At 49.6% G+C, this 16,829-nt stretch overlaps 1 protein-coding gene across 3 annotated transcripts; it reads left to right on the forward strand.

Annotated features, from left to right (window-relative positions):
* Positions 1 to 280: 280 nt before the first annotated feature.
* BATF (basic leucine zipper ATF-like transcription factor) lies at positions 281 to 16,458 on the forward strand. Of its 3 annotated transcripts, none has more exons than XM_015629973.2 (5): positions 281 to 6,462; positions 8,071 to 8,264; positions 11,154 to 11,505; positions 13,301 to 13,405; positions 15,809 to 16,458. In XM_015629973.2, exons 3-5 carry the CDS (start codon positions 11,440 to 11,442, stop codon positions 16,013 to 16,015), a joined length of 378 nt encoding a protein of 125 aa, XP_015485459.1. In that variant the 5' UTR covers positions 281 to 6,462; positions 8,071 to 8,264; positions 11,154 to 11,439; the 3' UTR covers positions 16,016 to 16,458. The 3 variants fall into 3 exon arrangements, with proteins under 3 accessions (XP_015485459.1, XP_015485460.1, XP_015485461.1); XM_015629974.2 differs by lacking the exon at positions 8,071 to 8,264 and having other exon boundaries at positions 281 to 5,302; positions 6,292 to 6,462; XM_015629975.2 differs by lacking the exons at positions 281 to 6,462; positions 8,071 to 8,264 and adding an exon at positions 10,841 to 11,010.
* The last annotated feature ends 371 nt before the right edge of the window (positions 16,459 to 16,829 follow it).

Here is a 16,829-nt window from a genome sequence, read left to right on the forward strand (position 1 = left end):
CAAGAGTCATGGAAACTGCTTTGATTACCATGAGTGCCAGACTCTGCTGAGCACTACTGGCACCAGCATGGCCCATGGCTGGGCACAGGACTGGGGACAGGGAAAACCATGCTGCCAAGATGCTCACAGAGAAATAAAAAACCCAGCTGCTGCTTCCCTGAGCCTGGAAGCATCACCTGGCTCCCCATGGCTTTCCACACTTTTTGCTTATTTGTGCTCAGCAGTTGCTGGTGATTGAAGGAGGGGGGCAAGAGGGTGGGAGGTGGGCACAAAGAAAGGGAATGGGTCCATGTGCATCCCATGCTCACATGGAGGCATCATGCTCCTTCTGGGCTCAGGAAATTGCTCTGTGGGCAGAGCTGGGCGCGTCACTTATCCCCACTTCAGGGCATGAGTCTCCCCACACCATGCAGCTGGTGGGGTTGCCAGGGTAATCTCCCAGGTGGGTGTAGGAGGCAGGCAGGGCAGCTGCTGTCAGAGGTGTAGCCAGGCCCATGGGCAGGGAGCTTGCCATCAGCAGCTCTGTCACCAACACTTTCCATATGAAGGAAAGATCCTTCCCTGCAGCCAAGAGTTCTTGCTGGTCAGGGCCACTGGCAAGGGGTGGCACCTATGACATCATGGCTGGAGTTTGCCTTTTCTCTGCATCTGAATCCCCAGGAGCAGAAGCCTTGTGAGCACCTGTCAGCTCAGGCTGACTCCTCCACTGCAACCGAGTTGTAGTTCCAGGCACAGCCAGTGCCTGTGATGCTTCTCCAAGCCTCAGTGAGCCTGTGACAGCCTCGGTGGTTCTGCCTGCATGCAGCTGGGTCTCCTGCCCAGCACAGACATTTCAGCTCCTCATCACACACCTGGAGAGAAGATGGTGAAGGAGCTGGTGCTGAGGCTGGCAGGGAGACACAGAGCAGCTCACAAAGGCTGGAATCAGGCTTTGCAGCCCACACAACACCTGGGGCTGAATTTGGGCTGAAGATGCAGTGTGTGGCTGTGGGATGAGAGAGCTTAATGATGCTTAGCCTTTGGTTTTGTCTGTCAGGGTGAGCAAGAAATTATTCCCAATTATCTAAAGTGATGGGCTAATTTGGTGGTGAAAAACCCTCCTTCAGATGCCTTGCTGCAGAGTTAAAGTGGGTTTTCTTTGGTTTGGCTTTTTAAAGTGGAGTGACCAACTCAAGTAGACCTCAGCCCAGGGACACACTTGGTGGAGCAGGCAGCGGTATGACTGCCTGTGCTGATAATTTCTTTTCGAGCAAAGTCTACCCAGGGGGTAGGGAGTGAGCCCAGTTGTACTAGGATGGCTTTAATGCTGATTAAAAACATCTGCTAAGGGGTTTATTGAACTTCAGTCACTTCCAAGAAGGAAGGAACGACTTTCCTCTCTCTCCAGTCCTGTGTCCTGCAGTGCTTGTGCAGAGCATAAGTGGGGTGCCATGGGGACTGGAGAAAGATTAGGGCCTATGGAGAAGGAAAAGCTTTTGCTGCTCAAGGCAGGAGGTGAGTCACTGTGGGTAAGACTGACAGCTCTGCATCCCTGTCTAATTAAGGGACTCTGCTAGACAAAAAAGTCCTGTGTTAGCAAGGTGATGGACTTTTCCAGCCATGGCTCCCAGCATTGCGATCTGGAGCTTCTAGGAAATACCAGCATGAAGCTACTTCCAGAAGCCCACATGGGTTTCAGCAAAAGCAGAGTTTGGGTCTGTTTGACAAGAGGGTTTCACTGCAGCCTGTCACATCTCAGATGAAGCTTCAGGAACAGGATCGTTTGCCAGTAACCACCACCTTGTGCTGATGTTATCTAGTTTCTGCAGAATGAACCTGCTGAGTTGTCATCTGTGACACTGTCAGGGGAAGTCCTGACTCCTGACACTGCAGTTCCTGCCTCTGCTTTGCCATGGCCCCAATTCCAGCAGCATCATCTGGGCTGGTTGGATTTGCTGGATACCTGCTTGTGCTGAAATGTCATGGGGTTGTCAGAAAGAACTGGGCAGCAACGCTGTGATGCAGGCCTGCAGGCTCCCAAATCCAATGGAGCCACTAGCAGGCTAACATGTAGTTTCTGCATGAAGATAAAATGGCTACTGGCAGCTCATCTCAAGGTGGTGCTGAACGCTTGGTGACCAGACAAGCAGCAAGAGAGGGTTTGCTCTAGAGCTAATGTGTGGGTATTGGCAAGTGCCTCTCGGTATGTGGGCTACTGACTTCTGACAGAGGCAAACTCCGTGGGTGCCAAGCAGAGGCATTGCTGCATTTTGCAGGTGTTTGCCAAGTGAGGCATCCCTTTTCTTCTGTGCAGACCTTCCCTGGAGTCAGTGACCTCTCTAGCTCCAGACAGCAGGTAATGGATGAGTTGCTAAGGTGCTGGTGCGTGCTGGCACTGCTGTATGATGGGACAGAATGATGGCACACCATGCAGCCAGTGTAACAAGCTGGCAAAGCCAAACTCACTGGTCCAAACAAACCCCCTCAGCTGCATGTGCAAAGTGTTCTTTGTGTCTGCAAAGTGGATGCAGGCACCTGTTCTGCTCTCTGTTGAATACCTGCAGGTTGATGGATCATATGCACAAGTTTTAGGAGCAAGGCAAGCAGCCAATGTACCCCATGTGACATGGAGCCTCATTCAGACAGGACTTTGGAGCAGCACATTTCTTCATCTGACAGCAACCATCTGCTGTGGCTGCAAGGTCCCACACTGCTTGGCGGCTGAGTTTGCAGGCTGGGGTAGCAGCACCTCTGCATTTCTCCCAGCCATGCTCTGAGTGTGCCTAAGTGCCAGCTGGCACTTGGATGGTTTAGATGTGAGTGCCAAAGCGTTCAAGGCTGTGCTCCAAATTCCAGATAGAACTACCTGGTAGGTGCCTCTCAGTGTGCAGCAGTGGGGAAAGGAGGAAGACTGCATGAGGAATGGGATAAAGAAGAGTAGATTCATCCTTTATAACTGTAATGCCATGGTAGATAGGGGGAAGCTTCCCTGGGCTGCTGTGTTTGCTTCTGTCTTCCCTGCTGTGAAATCAGTAGACATCCAAAGATGGGTGCTGACCTAAATTAGGGCTGCAGGAAAATTTCCCTATGTAGGGACTAAAAGTCCCACTAGTTTAGAGTGGAAACTAGCGAAATGCCGCGTGATAGAGATGTGCAGAGCAATTCCTGGCTTAGAGATAAGTCTGTTCCTCTGCTCACCCCCTCACAAGATGTTCAAAGAAATGGAAAGACAACTCATTTCACACTGATAAACTGACACACTTCTCACAGAGCCAGCAAATTGGTTTGTGCAGGTGGACAAGATGCCCTCCTGGCCAGCAGTTTCAGATGGCTCACAAAGGATCAGGTATTGATATGAAAAACAAGGATACTCAAAAGTGAAGTAAAAAAGTTTGGCTTAAATAAGGTAAAAGATGACATGATTCTTGGACACCTACTTTGGGGTTCAGGTAAAGAATGGTGGCAAGCAATTTCTATTTTCCTGTCCCTTCTTTGAAACCAATTTTGGCATTATTAGTGACACTAGGAGGACCAAGTCTTCAAGTCAGGGCCTTGTACCATCACTGCTGACATGGCTTACGTTGTTGGCAGCCAGATACAAAACTGTAGGAAAAGTAGCCATGTCCCAGGAGGTTGATTACACAGCACCTCTCTCTTGCCAGTGTACCAAAATGCAAGGATGGAAAGCACAGGATTGATGATCATCTGAAACTGCTCCCTCTCCCTCCCTCCATCTGCTGCTCTAAGCCCCCTGGGGAAACTTGTGGGACTTTGCAAGCCCTCTGAAATAGCCAGCAGTAAGCGAGTCCTCCCTTGGTGTTTGGGTGTTTGACCATGGGCCTCCTTCCTTGTGTTTCTCTCAAAAAGACATAGAAGAGCCCTGGGGGCTCTGGGGTATGGACCAGGTTTGGGTCAGGGGCTCAGCCCTACTGCTGCCTCCCTCAGCAGCCTGATTTGTGACTCTGGATTGTCTTCCAGAGAGCTGGCATCAGGTGAGAGCTGTGTGTGCCAGGGTGTGACAGCACGTGCCAGTGCACTGTCCAGGCTGATGGGGCTTACACCCATTTGTGTGTTTTGGTAACTCTGCAGTGTGCTTCTGCCATTCAGTGCTACTTGCACCGGCACCAAGTGTGCCTGCACAGCTTCCCTGTCCCCTCCTTCACAGCCACTCTGCCCCACACTGCCTGTCCTCCTCCATGCTGCCTCCAACTGGGCTCCAGCACTGCTTGTACAAGCATCACACAAGCCTGGGCACAAGCTCACTGCATGTCAGCCTGTCAGCGCAGCTGCTTGTGCTGAACACCTCCTCCAATCATGCTGCGTGAGCTGAAGGATTTGGGAAGCTCTTGTTCCTGCCAAATGGGGTGGAGAGAAGGGAAAACTGGTGTACACACCCCCGTAATCCAAAAGTGAAGCAGATCCCATTGGGGTGAAAGTACAATACTAGCATGAGTGTTGTTCACAGCCATCTCCTGCCGAGGTGGGTGTCTCAGAGTCTATCTGCAAGAACATGTCCTAAATAAGCTGTATTCAATCCTTGTGAGTCTTGAACATGTTTTGTGGTGATGGGTGCTGTTGAAGGATATTTTCCTCTAAATGGAATCATGAAGCAGCAATGTAATACACTCAAGAGTCATGTATTAATTTTAGAGACACCATCCACCCCCATGCCATGGATCATGGAGTCAGCCAAAGTCCTGTGAACATCAAATCCTCCATCAGGCATTGTTCGTCCCCTGGGAGCACAATTTGTGCTGCTCCATTGTTGCGGTTAGATTCACTGCAGCAGTAGCAGAGTCCCAAGGTTGAGTCCTGCTGCCACCATGGCCAGGCTGAACAGCCACGTGTGCCTCTCCTGCTCTTATATTGCCTGGAAATGGACACTCTGGGAAGCACAAAGGAAGCTGGGGCCATGGCCCCCTGCCATCACCAGTAAATCTACCCCTGGGTGGATCAGCCCTTCTGGTTAAACGGGTCACTGCCCTTCCTCTTTGGGCCTTCCCCATCATCACCGAACGAGACTGCCACCGAGATGAGTCAAACCGTCAGACAACATCTGCATCCTCCGCACACCACGTCCATGCGCTTGGATAGTTCAACTGGTGGGCTCAGCCCAGGCAGCGGAAGCAAAGAAACCCTGGTTGACTCGGGGGCGTCTGGTAGCTGAACCTTTACAGTGTCCCAAGCACAGCTGGGTGATCTGGTTCATTTTTGACTGATCCCAGAAGGTAGACAAGGCCTGTGAGGACAGCGGTGAGAGAAGGTTTGGCCTTGAATGGATGTACTCTACCAGGGTTTGAGATCTTCTGACCTGTAGACTCTTGTAAGAGTACATCTGAGTATTTGCTCATGAGTTGCTAAGTCCTTGCAGGGAACAAATTAGAGGTTGCTCAACTAAATACACAACCAGTTGATCTGCACAGGACAGGAGAAGGAGAATGTGGTTCAACCCTTCAAAATAGCCTGGATTGAACTCTAATAATCGGTGTCTTGAGACTGAAATTCATGTATGTGCAGGTCTGACCCTGCCAACCTCCTGTCAACCCTTCAGCTCTTGCCAGGCTTGGTCTTCCTCTCCAGATGGACCCCATCTACCTGGAGCTCAGTGTCCATATCTGGAAAGCTAGCACATTTGGCATTTTCTTTCTACAGTTTCCTTCTTTTAAAATATGGGCAGGAAAGAAAAAAAAAAAGCATTACTAATGACATTCAAAAAAACCCACATAAAAGTGGCAAAGCCAAGTACTGAAGACCTAGAAATTTCCAGAAATGGGTTTGCCCTCGCAGTCTAGCTTCAGCTGTCTTGTGCATATGATCACTTCCTGCATTTTACCCTGGATTGGAACCTCTTTAGCACCCAGGCTGGACCTTGGCTGAAGGGAGCAATAAGCTGGGCAGCTAGGCTTTCTAATTTCTTAGCAGGGCTGAGAAACTCCTATCAAGTCAGTGAAGCAAGAGACTGCAGAAAGCAAGGTGGTTCTCCTGGGTAGACAGCTGATGCCTCCCTGGAGAGCTGGGTCTGTGTCTACCCCTGTCTTGAAGTTACTCTGTGAATTGGTGAGCCACATAAGCAAGAGCTTTCACAGGAGCAGCCGCACCTTCCTCATTTCCCAAGCTGCTTTACAGAAGTGCTAAAGATTTGCAGATGCAGTCACAGACATCAGGATCTGGGGTTTGACTAAACGAAGTGCTATATAGTGCCAAAAACATAAAAAAAAATTAGATCCTAATTGGTTCAAAATGTGTATCCAAAATTAATGAGTACTTATGACCTAAATCTCTTTTGTCTTTTATTTTGCACCTGTTAAATAGGCATAACTCCATCCTCTCATCCCTAACTCCGGACCTGAAAAGGTGGCTGAGAAAACAGCTTCATTAATAACCCTGAAGCACTCAGTGCTGAAGTGACGAGCGTTAGAAAGAGTCTGTGAAGAAATGGAAAAGCAGAATATTGGAGCACACTGATTTGAGGACAAGATGAAGGTAACACGGCCCTCTCAGGGAATAAACCCTAGTTGATCATGTCGCCACAGATCACAGCATGTTACATAGCATGAGGGCATAAATGCAGTGTGCTTTAGGGATTGAATTATGGGATTTCCAAAATTTTGAGTGCTTGACTTACAGCCCTTGTCATTTATCAGATATTCTGGGTGTACAGTACCTGTTTCCTGTACATTGGCTGGTTGCACCTGTTAAGGACTGAAAGTGTTGGTGTTTGCTCTGTGCCAAGTGAGATGATTTTGATGGGACTATGCTTCAGTTCTCCTGGCACAACTTCACTCTCACACTCAGCTCAGTCAAAATGAAATAGCCCTGGTGACAGAGACTGGGGAAGCTGCACACATTGCAGACAGGACAACACGTGCTGGCAGAGCAGGACATGGCAGAGGCATCTGATAGAAAGCAGGGACTTTGTTCAACACAACCATTCACTTAACATCTCTTCTCAGCACTGATTTCTATGCAAAAGTCTTCAAACTCATGTGAGGAATTATAAACAAGTTGTTGCAATTGTCCAAATACTGTAAGAAATTATTTGCATAAAATGCTACGTGTGAAGCAGAAACAACCTCGGTGGTTTACAGGAGGCTGAAGTTGGTAACTGCTCTAGGCTGGATTTTTAAATAGCACTATGCACTCAATGGCTGTGCAAACGAGGTGAATGAAGTGGATGGTCTGAGATGCCATTTTGAATGTTGCTGTCATAAGCCTGCTTCAGGCAAGAGCTCTGGAGAAGCAGGTTTACATGGAAACTCCAGCACACACCTATGCTGAAGAAGCTGGTTGCATAGGTGGGACATGGCTGAAAAATACCCTATGTGCTCTCTTGGTTCTGAGGAACCCATCCTCAAAAAAACCAGTAGCTACTTTTTTGTTGTTGTTGTTGTTGTTGTTGTTTAATTTTTTCCTTATTTAAACCCTGGGAACATAACTCATAATCCATCCCACAGAGGCAGGATTAAATCTGGACTTCTTTTAAGAGAGGTTTTTTCCCAGCCACTTAATATAAAGGGGCTTGAATAACTTTCCTGAATTGCCCATCTCAAGGTCTCCTAACCTCATCTTGCTTCAAATGTCAGACCTCCACCTTTCCTGCTGCAGTTGGAGTCTGTTGCTTTTTACCCTGCCTTGGCTGCACAGAAACCAGCTGACCACCCTTTCCATTACAACATATGAAAGACTGTTCCTTCCACACCACCCACTTCCCACCCCCAAGACTTCTCTTTTCTAGGGTTAATGGGCCCAACTTCTTCACTCCTTTCTCTTAGAGCAATATTTCTGTGTGTTCATCCTTTGTATTGTTTTCTTCCAGACTACTTCTTGGCCTGGGACTGTGAATGGGTCCTGCACAGGCAGCACAAGGCAGTCATCTCCTCTGCCTTGCCCCAGAACCCCAAGTCAATACCTGACCCCTTTATTGCTGGCCAAGTTTCAGTTTTCAGTGCTGTGCAACCCTGGATTTTTCCCTGCTATTGTGCTGCCCCATTGGTTATTCCCCAGATCTCCTACCTACAGCTTGCTTTGTGTTACATTTGCATTTCTTCTTGCTGAACTGCATTTTGCTGTTCTCAAACTGTTTCTCCGCAGTTGAGATCACACTAAGCCCAGACTCCAGAGTTTCTGCAGCCATTCTGTCCTTGGAGAACAAGACTCCCTTCAGTATTGCCTGCTGTAATTTACAAGGGACAAGTACAGGACTGGTTGGCCCTGTCCTTCCCCTAAAAACCTCTGGAAACATCCTTTCTCCATCGAGCTGCTGGTATGGCAGTAGCCTAGCACTGGTGAGTTTTTCTGGTGCCAGTGACAGTGATTTCATAGCTCCTGTGACTAAGATCAGAGAAAACTAAATGATCCCAGAGAGAAAGTCAGAGAATGTTATTCACAGTGTAAATTTAGTCACCTAAATCAAACACAGAGATTAGGACACTGGCTCCTGAAACTCCCCCTCACAGAGCTGGGGCAGCAGGAAATCAGCTCCCCATGTTGTGCCTGCAGCAGGTGCTCACATCAGCTCCCACAAAGCTGGGAGCAGATGCTGGTGAACCATACTGGTGGTTTCTGCTGCTCTGGGTTGGGGGATCACATCTCTGACCAGATAAATGGCTGGGGCTCTCACTGCCTATGAGGAGACAACATGGGTCCAGCCCAGCCTGGAGAACCATTGCGAAGGCTCTGCCCATTTTCCCACCAGGAGTCGCTTGTTTCACTTACAGATGCTTATTTACTCTTAAGTGGCAGAAATTCATTAGCATCGTGGCCAGTTTAAGGGAAAAGACTGTGTTTGGACAAGGGAGGAAAGGGATGCTCTCTTAGTCCTGCTCAGAAAGATCAAGTGTCCAAATCCTCTCCCATGCTATTGCTCTCTCCTAAGGTATCTTCATCAGCCGTTAATAAAAGCCCAGCTCTGGGCAAACCAAGGTGCACTTAAAACCTTTCTCCTGTGGATCAAAAAACAGCCTTTGCCATAGCCACGTTCTGGACAGTTTTGCACTGACCGTCCAGCTCCTGCCAGGACATTCAGCTTCCCCCATCACCTTCCCAACTGCCTCCCAGAGGCTGGCCCTGCTAGGAACAAAAGGAAGGAGTTCAGCTAATTTGTCCAATAATGGAACCAAGGATATTTTTCTCTGAGGAAGGAGCTCCGTCCATGCAGCAGCCTGCACAGCAGGACAGGCCAGGCGGTCTCTGAGACCTGCTCAGCAGCAGGAGTGTGGTTTCCTCGGGAGAGTGGGAATCCAGCAGTGTGCTTCCTGGAAAGGAAGTGCCGCACAGGGTTGCAGAGTTCAGAGGAAGTGTAGCGATGCAGTGAGCTAATGAATCCTTCAGGGGTTGTGCTGCCAGCCAGTGCCTTGGGAGGCCTGAACTCAACACCTCTCACCTCACCAATGCCTTTGCTACTCCATATCTGGAGCCAGTTGTACCAGAAGAGCCCTGTGTGCTACAGGAGGGCTGCACTCCCAGGAAATTGTGTCCCTCAGTGTGGGTCGTGCCAAGCACACCCCTGCAGCCATGTTAAAATGAGTGGTGGATCCTAGAATTTCCATATAGCACACCAGGGGGAAAAATACACTCAGTGCTGTGAAATGTTCGGATAAAAGGGCTAAGAGTAGAACACCAGTGCCACAGGATGTTTCTAAAGAGGGAAATGGGTCAAAATGGACTAGTTTCACTACTGGAGGAGCTAAGTCAGGAGATTTTCCTGAGCCACCCAGCCTGCAGTCAGCCCCACACAGTTCTTGGTTTTGGCCATGTTTGCTCCTGTGTTGGCTCCATGAATGGCAAGGATGGGAAGAAATGCTAGCAGTGCCCATGCAAGTCTGCACTGTGTTCCAAGCATGTGCTTCTCTGCAAGTGTGTTTTCTGTGCTGCAATACAGAAATTATTTCCAATACTCTTTCCCAAATGATGACTGCATCTCAAGTGCCTTTACCTATGTCCTGCTGCTGGGACTTGCTAGCTGTTCCTGCCTGAGGCAGGAGAAACTCAGCCCAAAGACCCACAGGCAACAAAAACCACTAAGTTGGGAACTGGGAATTGGTGTTTTCCACAGGAGTACGTTACTGTGGATGGGTTCATGCCTGTTTCTAGATCTGCTCCTTATTGCACATGCAAGAACTTAGCAGCTCTAAAGTTTTGTGCTCCTGTCAGTAAATGGAGAGCCTGTTGGCATGTGGCCCTGGCTCACCCTGCTGGATCTGGTGACATGAGCAGATCAGGAAGCAAATGGTCCCTACTTTGGCACTTCCTGCTCCTGAATTGTCATCTCCAGAACCACTAACATGGGGTACTCCAAGGGTACCCCTGAAGCACTGCTGCCCTCCTAGGGGCTGACTGCACATCTTTAGTCTTCTGAGGCTCCTACTAAGGACAGAAGTATTCCCAGAGAGCACAGACTGGGGGACAAAGAAGGGGATCCAAAGCAGCTTCTGCTTGCTGCTGTCTGCATGGGCTGATCCATAGACTGTTATATTTACAGCACTTGGTCTTCCAGGGCTGATATTTCCTTATGGGCCAGTGCTGACATACTAATGAATGTTTTAAAGTGCTAAATCTCTTTGCTTTATTGAAAACACTAGTCCTACTCAATCCAGACCAAATGTTCTATGATCCTGAGCCTTTCTTCTTAACTGGGACTGGTGCTACATCGTGCCCAAGTGAACACTCACAAGCAGTGTTTATGTGGCACCTGCTGAGGGTAGCCGTCCCCTCCCCAGGACCCGCGTCAATGGTATTGGGGGTGGCAGGAGGGGGTGGGTGGCTTGTGGGGAGATGTGTGGCTGCTTGGGAATTTCCTCAGCTGCATTGGGGTGACTGAGGCTGCTTGGGGCTGGACTGACTTCCTGCCTACATAGGGCTGGCATGGGACACAGTGGCCCTGGAATTTCTGGGGCTCCCAGTGTCACCTCCTCCGCACTGCCCTCCTTTGAGGGTCCAAGTTTCACAGCCAGAGCTGGGGGTTTTCTTCCTTTCCATCTCTGCTGTTTGTCTCAGAGGAAACCCATCGTGCTGTTTTTCAACTGCCTGAAGGTGTTTTTCGGGGGTTTTTCAGGCTATTTTGAAGCTCATTTTTCCCAGATGTACTTTTTTCTTCTTCTTCTTTTTTTTTTTTTTTTCTTTTAATTGGTTTTTAAAAAATTTTTCTTCTGTAACTTTTCTTCTTTGCCTTAAAGTTTCCGGCCACGTGACTTTCAGCTTACATCCCTGAGGTTCTGAGAAACCACAGGAGGCTGAGACCTAAAGGGAAGGTGCAGAGGCTCTGAGAGGAGAGGCAGCGAAAGTGTCGGAGTGCTGCGCAGGAGGACAGAGTGCTTCTGGGACGGGTGAGAGCAGGGAGCCAAGGGCCACATCAGAGGTGACAGAGGAGGACAGAGGAGAGGCAGAGAAGCAAGACTGAAAGCAGGCACACCAAGAGCACAAAGGAAGCTGAAGAGAACCTGGGAGCCAGGAACAGCAGCCATGCCCCACAGCTCTGACAGCAGTGATTCCAGCAGCTTCAGCCAGTCTCCCCCTCCCAGTAAGCAGGTAAAGCAGGGCCCCTTCCCCAGCACTCCCCAGGGTGGGCCACGGGTGGGCAGGAAGTAGGGTGGCACCCACTGTCCGTATTTTCACACTGCAATATGGCAGAGCTTTCTAAGAATGGCTGTGGGGAGAAGGATGCAGGGCCTGGCAGAAGCTCCAGGTGCTGAGCTGGCTATGGGCAGAGAGAGATAACCTGGTTACCTGGGGTTATACCAGGGTTGCTGGGGGCCCAGGACCCCCAGGCATGGTGGATCCTGTGATACATGCCAGGCAGGCAGGAAGCTTTGGCGTGACTCGGTGCTCTGGTGAGAAGCCTGAGCAGGCACCTCCTGGCCATGGACCAGGGTGGGTCAGGGTCAACCTGCCTGCTTCCTGCTTCTGTGGACAGCACTCGGGACCCAGAAAAGCCCTGCTACTTTGGATCTGTTTTTTAAACTTTTCAGCTTCAGCAGTTTTTCATGTCAGTGATGCTTCACAGAGGGATTTTGTTTTGCTGCATGGCATACCTTAATGGTAGGTCTTTTGTGGGCAGATACAGACATAACTTGAGGTATTCTAACTGCCTTTACTGGCTAAATTTTACTTTATCTGTCATTTGCCATTTCTCTAGGGCTGGCAGCAAGAGCAAGTGCCTGAGACTTTTCTCAGAAATCTTGGGGTTCATCAAGGCAGATGATTTTTGGCTTCCAAACAAGGATGGGAATGAATCCTGGCTTGCATCCTAGTAAAGACAGGGATAAAGTACAAGGTTTTCCGAAAGATAGGGACTGGTCTTGATGCAGGATATGGGACCTGCTATATCTGAGACATTTTCAGGGTATTGAAGGCAAGGATAAAACGGTTAAGTTCAAAGAAAAATATCTTGGGTTGGGGGAGGGGGGAGAGGATGTGGACAGATAAATGGGCTGGGAAGATAACTTTTGTGGCTGAGTTTTGTAGTCTTGTGGAGAAGTGGTGGTGTGAATGTTAAAGAGTCCACAAGAAGGGCAGTGCCATATGAAAACAGAAGATGAAAGTCTGTGTGACAGTTTCAACTGTCATAAGGCAGCAGAAGGACCAGATCTCAGCAGAGAATGGCTGATGCATGAACCTCATGATCTGAAGCCTGGAGATCTCTGTTCTCCAGGAACAAGGGGCTGCCCAAGGGGCTTGGGAGTGCTGCAGTCAGCACTGCAGGCATCGTTAACAGGGGACTCCAGAAAAGAGCAAGGACAGAGATCAGAGAGGTGGAGCAAATGAGATCTGTGTTAAAAACAAAAGCTATGAGTCTGTCTAGTTAAACAAAGCAGGGGCCAAATTGTGTTGTGAGGGTCTGTAACAAATAAAGCCTGAGGCAGAAGGGTGATAGAGAATGGAGGGACCTGCAGGGGTGAAAAGAGGAAAACACAGGCTGAATATCTGGAAAAAAATGGTGTATCCAAGGATCTGGAATGTCTGCAGTGTCATTACCCTGCAGAGAGACAGGAAAGGAAAAGGTGTCCTGTACAAGAATTCAAATTGTCTTTTTTCCAGAAGGAGGTCCTTTATTCTGGTCCATCAAACTATATCCCAGGCCAGTGTGTTGGTGAAGGGAGAGTGGTCATTTCCCATCTGTGCTGGGATCCCCAAAGATGTCAGATGTGCCCTTCCTGGCAACAGGGCTACTTAAAGCATCACACATCCCCTGGCCTACAGCTTTATACTGGTGTGTCCTGTGCTTCAATGATGTTATCTGCTGTGTCCCTTTTCCAACTACTGCCCTGCAGGGGAAGGGTGAGGGAGAGAATTAGCCAGTCATTTCCATGCCTTGTTTCCCTAGGACTCTTCTGATGACATGAGGAAAGTCCAAAGGAGGGAGAAGAATCGCATTGCTGCCCAGAAGAGCCGCCTGAGGCAGACCCAGAAAGCAGACACACTGCACTTGGTAAGCACTCTCATCCTTTCTCATCCCTGGTGCTGAGGACTCACAGGAGACAACAATGTGCTTTTCCCCTGGGACTGGGAGCAGAGATGCTCAGTGGATGTAGGACAGGAGAGGTAAGGCCAGGGCAGGACGTAGGAGTCAGCGCTTGCAGTGAGAGTACACAGCCCAGCATGACTGCCACAGAAGCATTTAGTTTTGCAACTAGTTTTGAATCCATCTTTATCTCTTGGTTATTCATTACCTATTTCCTTTCCCAACCTCTTCTGGCTGAACTCTCTCTTTGAAAGTGCAATCTCACCTGGGCTGGCTCTCCCCAGGTTTGAGATTCATGCCGCCACTTATGCAGAGCGGCGTGAACAGCATACAAAGATATTTTTCTGTGGCACTGTGGGCACCCCCAACAGCTCTTTCTGGTGTGAAGAATTAGGTATCTGCCTTTGAGGAGGTATGGCCACTTCTGGCTGTGTGTGTTTCAGCAGGCATATGCCAGCAGTGCTGGAGCATAAGGGCCGGGATGCTCTGCATTTTGCACATTGATAAATGCAGTCTCATGTATTTTCGGCCACTGGTAGGAAGGATGAAGAACATGCAGCCTGCAGTGGCCAGAAACCATCTTTATCCCTATTCTGCGCTTGGCTGTCTTTTGAAAAGTGGTAGTTGAGCTCATGTTTGAAAACACATCCTATGATTTAGCATTCTCCATATTCCTATTATTGGAAATAATTCTTGAGAATACGGTTCTGAAGCTTTCTCCTTACATAGTGCCCTTAGCCCATGGTTGGAGCTAGGTTTAAGACAGAGATTTCACTCTTTTCTTGGTAGCTGATGAACCTTCTAGAGCTGTCATGGCTCTAGGCTGATTGCATTACATCAGCCAGCAGCAATGGCTCTGGGCAACTGTATCTGAGAGAGGTGAAAAAATACCCTTTCCTTGGGGTCAGTGCTCTCTCCATGGTCATCCTAGAGGTATGTAGACTCTAGCTTCCCCCCAGGAAAATCCTGCCTAGCTGTGCACCAAGCAGAACTGGGCAGCTTTTCTTAGAGCAGATAACAAACTTTGCTTATGAGATTACTCCTGCTCAGCTAGCATTGTTAGCACACTGTTCCCATTGGGGTGGGGCAGTGGGGTTAAGTCCAGTTTGGATGCTGACAGGCAGATGAAAAAAATGCAGGGAGGCAAATAGATGATGGTTGATAAATTTCTGCTAGTTTCTTTTTTTTTCAATTCCAGTGGACAGTGAACCCAGGCGCAGCAGAGTTCCCTGAACACTCTTTGCCTTTGGTCAATTCTGCATCAGGGACTTTGTTTTTCTGGTGTGGTTCTTCACGGAAAAGCATGGCTCATTTTGAGCTATGGTGGTATGAAAGGAGCTCCATCTGCCCCAAGGTTTTCTACCTTGTGTTTTGAGGGGAATGAGTCATGGGAAAGCTGGGACTCCTGGCCCCTGGGTGATTCCCATCGGTTCCTGAGTTCAACAAGAGTCATGACTTCCAAACCATTTGGTCATGCCTGAGAGATGCTGTTTGCTGTGTGAGCTCCTGCTGTGACAGCAGCTGTAATTGCTAGATGCATGTCAACCTGTGCACAGAGTGGTTACCACCAGGAATCAGAGTGACAGAAGAGGGGCGAGCTGAAGGTTGGCTTTGCAGCTTTCCAGAGCCTCCAGGTGCTGGGTCTTGCTTTAGCTCTCTCAGCTGAGTTTCCAGTCCTCTGGTCCTGCCCAGGCTGCTGGCTCCATCGTCAGTTGATGCCTGCAATGCTTCAGGCTGGAGCTGGCTGCACTTTAGCAGAAGCAGAGGTAGCAAAGGCTTTGATGCTCTCAGCAGTTGAGACAAGGCTGAGTGTCATTATTAACCCCTTTGTTGTTATTCTCATTAATACCAGTATTAATTCAGTTCTTCTGAGGCCTTAGTTTCTCTTTTCTTCTGACTCAAGAATCTCTCCTTCCTCGCCATCGTGCTGCTGCTTTCCTCGGCTGCTAGCAGGAAGCAGTGAGTCTCTTCTTTCCAGGGCCATGACAGGTTTCCTGTGGCAGGTGGTTTTCTGGTTAAAGACGGCGGTTATTCAACGTGCTCTCCCCTGGGGGCTGGGCTGCCCGGGAAGCGCCGGAGATGCGTGTGCATGAGAGGGAGCGAGAAAGCCTGGGCGGGAGCAAGCCACAGTCACTTCTCGTAAGCCAGGGCTGGGGAGCGTGGCTGGGGCTGCCGGCATCGCACCCACACCCGGCCCGGCCAGCTGGCGGAGGAGGGTTTGCCCAGGCGTGGATCTGTGATGAATTTACCAGAAATATATCATTCTGGAAATTCTGTGGGGCAGAGAGATGAAGGACCACAGCCCCCATGTCTCCACCTCATCCCTGTGGCTCCCATGCTGAGGAAGCCCCTACGGTTTTGTCTCCTCAGGAGAGTGAGGACTTGGAGAGACAGAATGCTGCCCTGCGCCGGGAGATCAAGCAGCTGACAGAGGAAATGAAACACTTCACCTCGATGCTGAGCTCCCATGAACCGCTCTGCTCCATCCTGACATCCCCTCCACCACCTCCAGAAGTGATTTATGCCACACACTCTTTTCACCAGCCCCATATTAGCTCCCCACGCTTCCAGCACTGAGCCAGCCAGCAGGACAGTAGCCTGCCAGCTCCACTGATGCCAAGAAGTAACTTTGTGGGGCTTGCTTTTCCATCCATGGGAAGGAATTGGACAGATGGACACTCCTTCTTAAAGTATGTATTCTGAGTGATTTTCCTAAGAGTTGCTCCCTGTGCAGAAATGGCAGAGCCACCATGAGGCATATTTGGACAGTTTCCAGCTTGGATTCTGGGAGGAAGAGGCAGTCACAAAAGGGCACCAACCCCCTTCTCTGGTCCTTGCTTGGGGAGACTCACAGGAGTGTGCAGCACTGGCAGCCTCCATAAGAGCAACTGGCTGTGGCACGCAACAGCCAGACCTCCAGGAAGAGGAAAGGGAGCAGGGGTGGAGGGGAAGGTTGGGGGCCACAGAGTGTCAGGGCAAAACTGGTTTATTTTTGTAAAATAAAGATTGAAAATGCTTAACTCTTTGTTTCCAGAATAGGATTTGAGTCACTCCTAAGGCCTGGCATGATACAGTGAAGACACAGGCAAGCAGGAGGGGAGAACTTGGAGCCCAGAAAACAGCCCTGCATGCACAGGAGTCTAATCCAGGGCCAGCAACTAGAGCCCCGCATTTGGAAGGATGCATGTAGGCTGGGCAGACTGAGGAGCAATGGTTTGTGGCGTGATGAGGTCCCTGGGGAGGATGGGTCCCTCCTTGCTGCAGGGCTGGACCTGGCTAATGAGTATAACATGCCACGTAGCATCACAGGTCTCGTCCCTGCTGACCCTCTCAGCTCCCTGCTACTGGTGGCTATGCCTCCACATGCTCCCCTTGCATGTGTGGAGGTGCA

This window comes from Parus major, chromosome 5, assembly GCF_001522545.3.
Source record: "Parus major isolate Abel chromosome 5, Parus_major1.1, whole genome shotgun sequence".
Classification (NCBI taxonomy): domain Eukaryota; kingdom Metazoa; phylum Chordata; class Aves; order Passeriformes; family Paridae; genus Parus; species Parus major.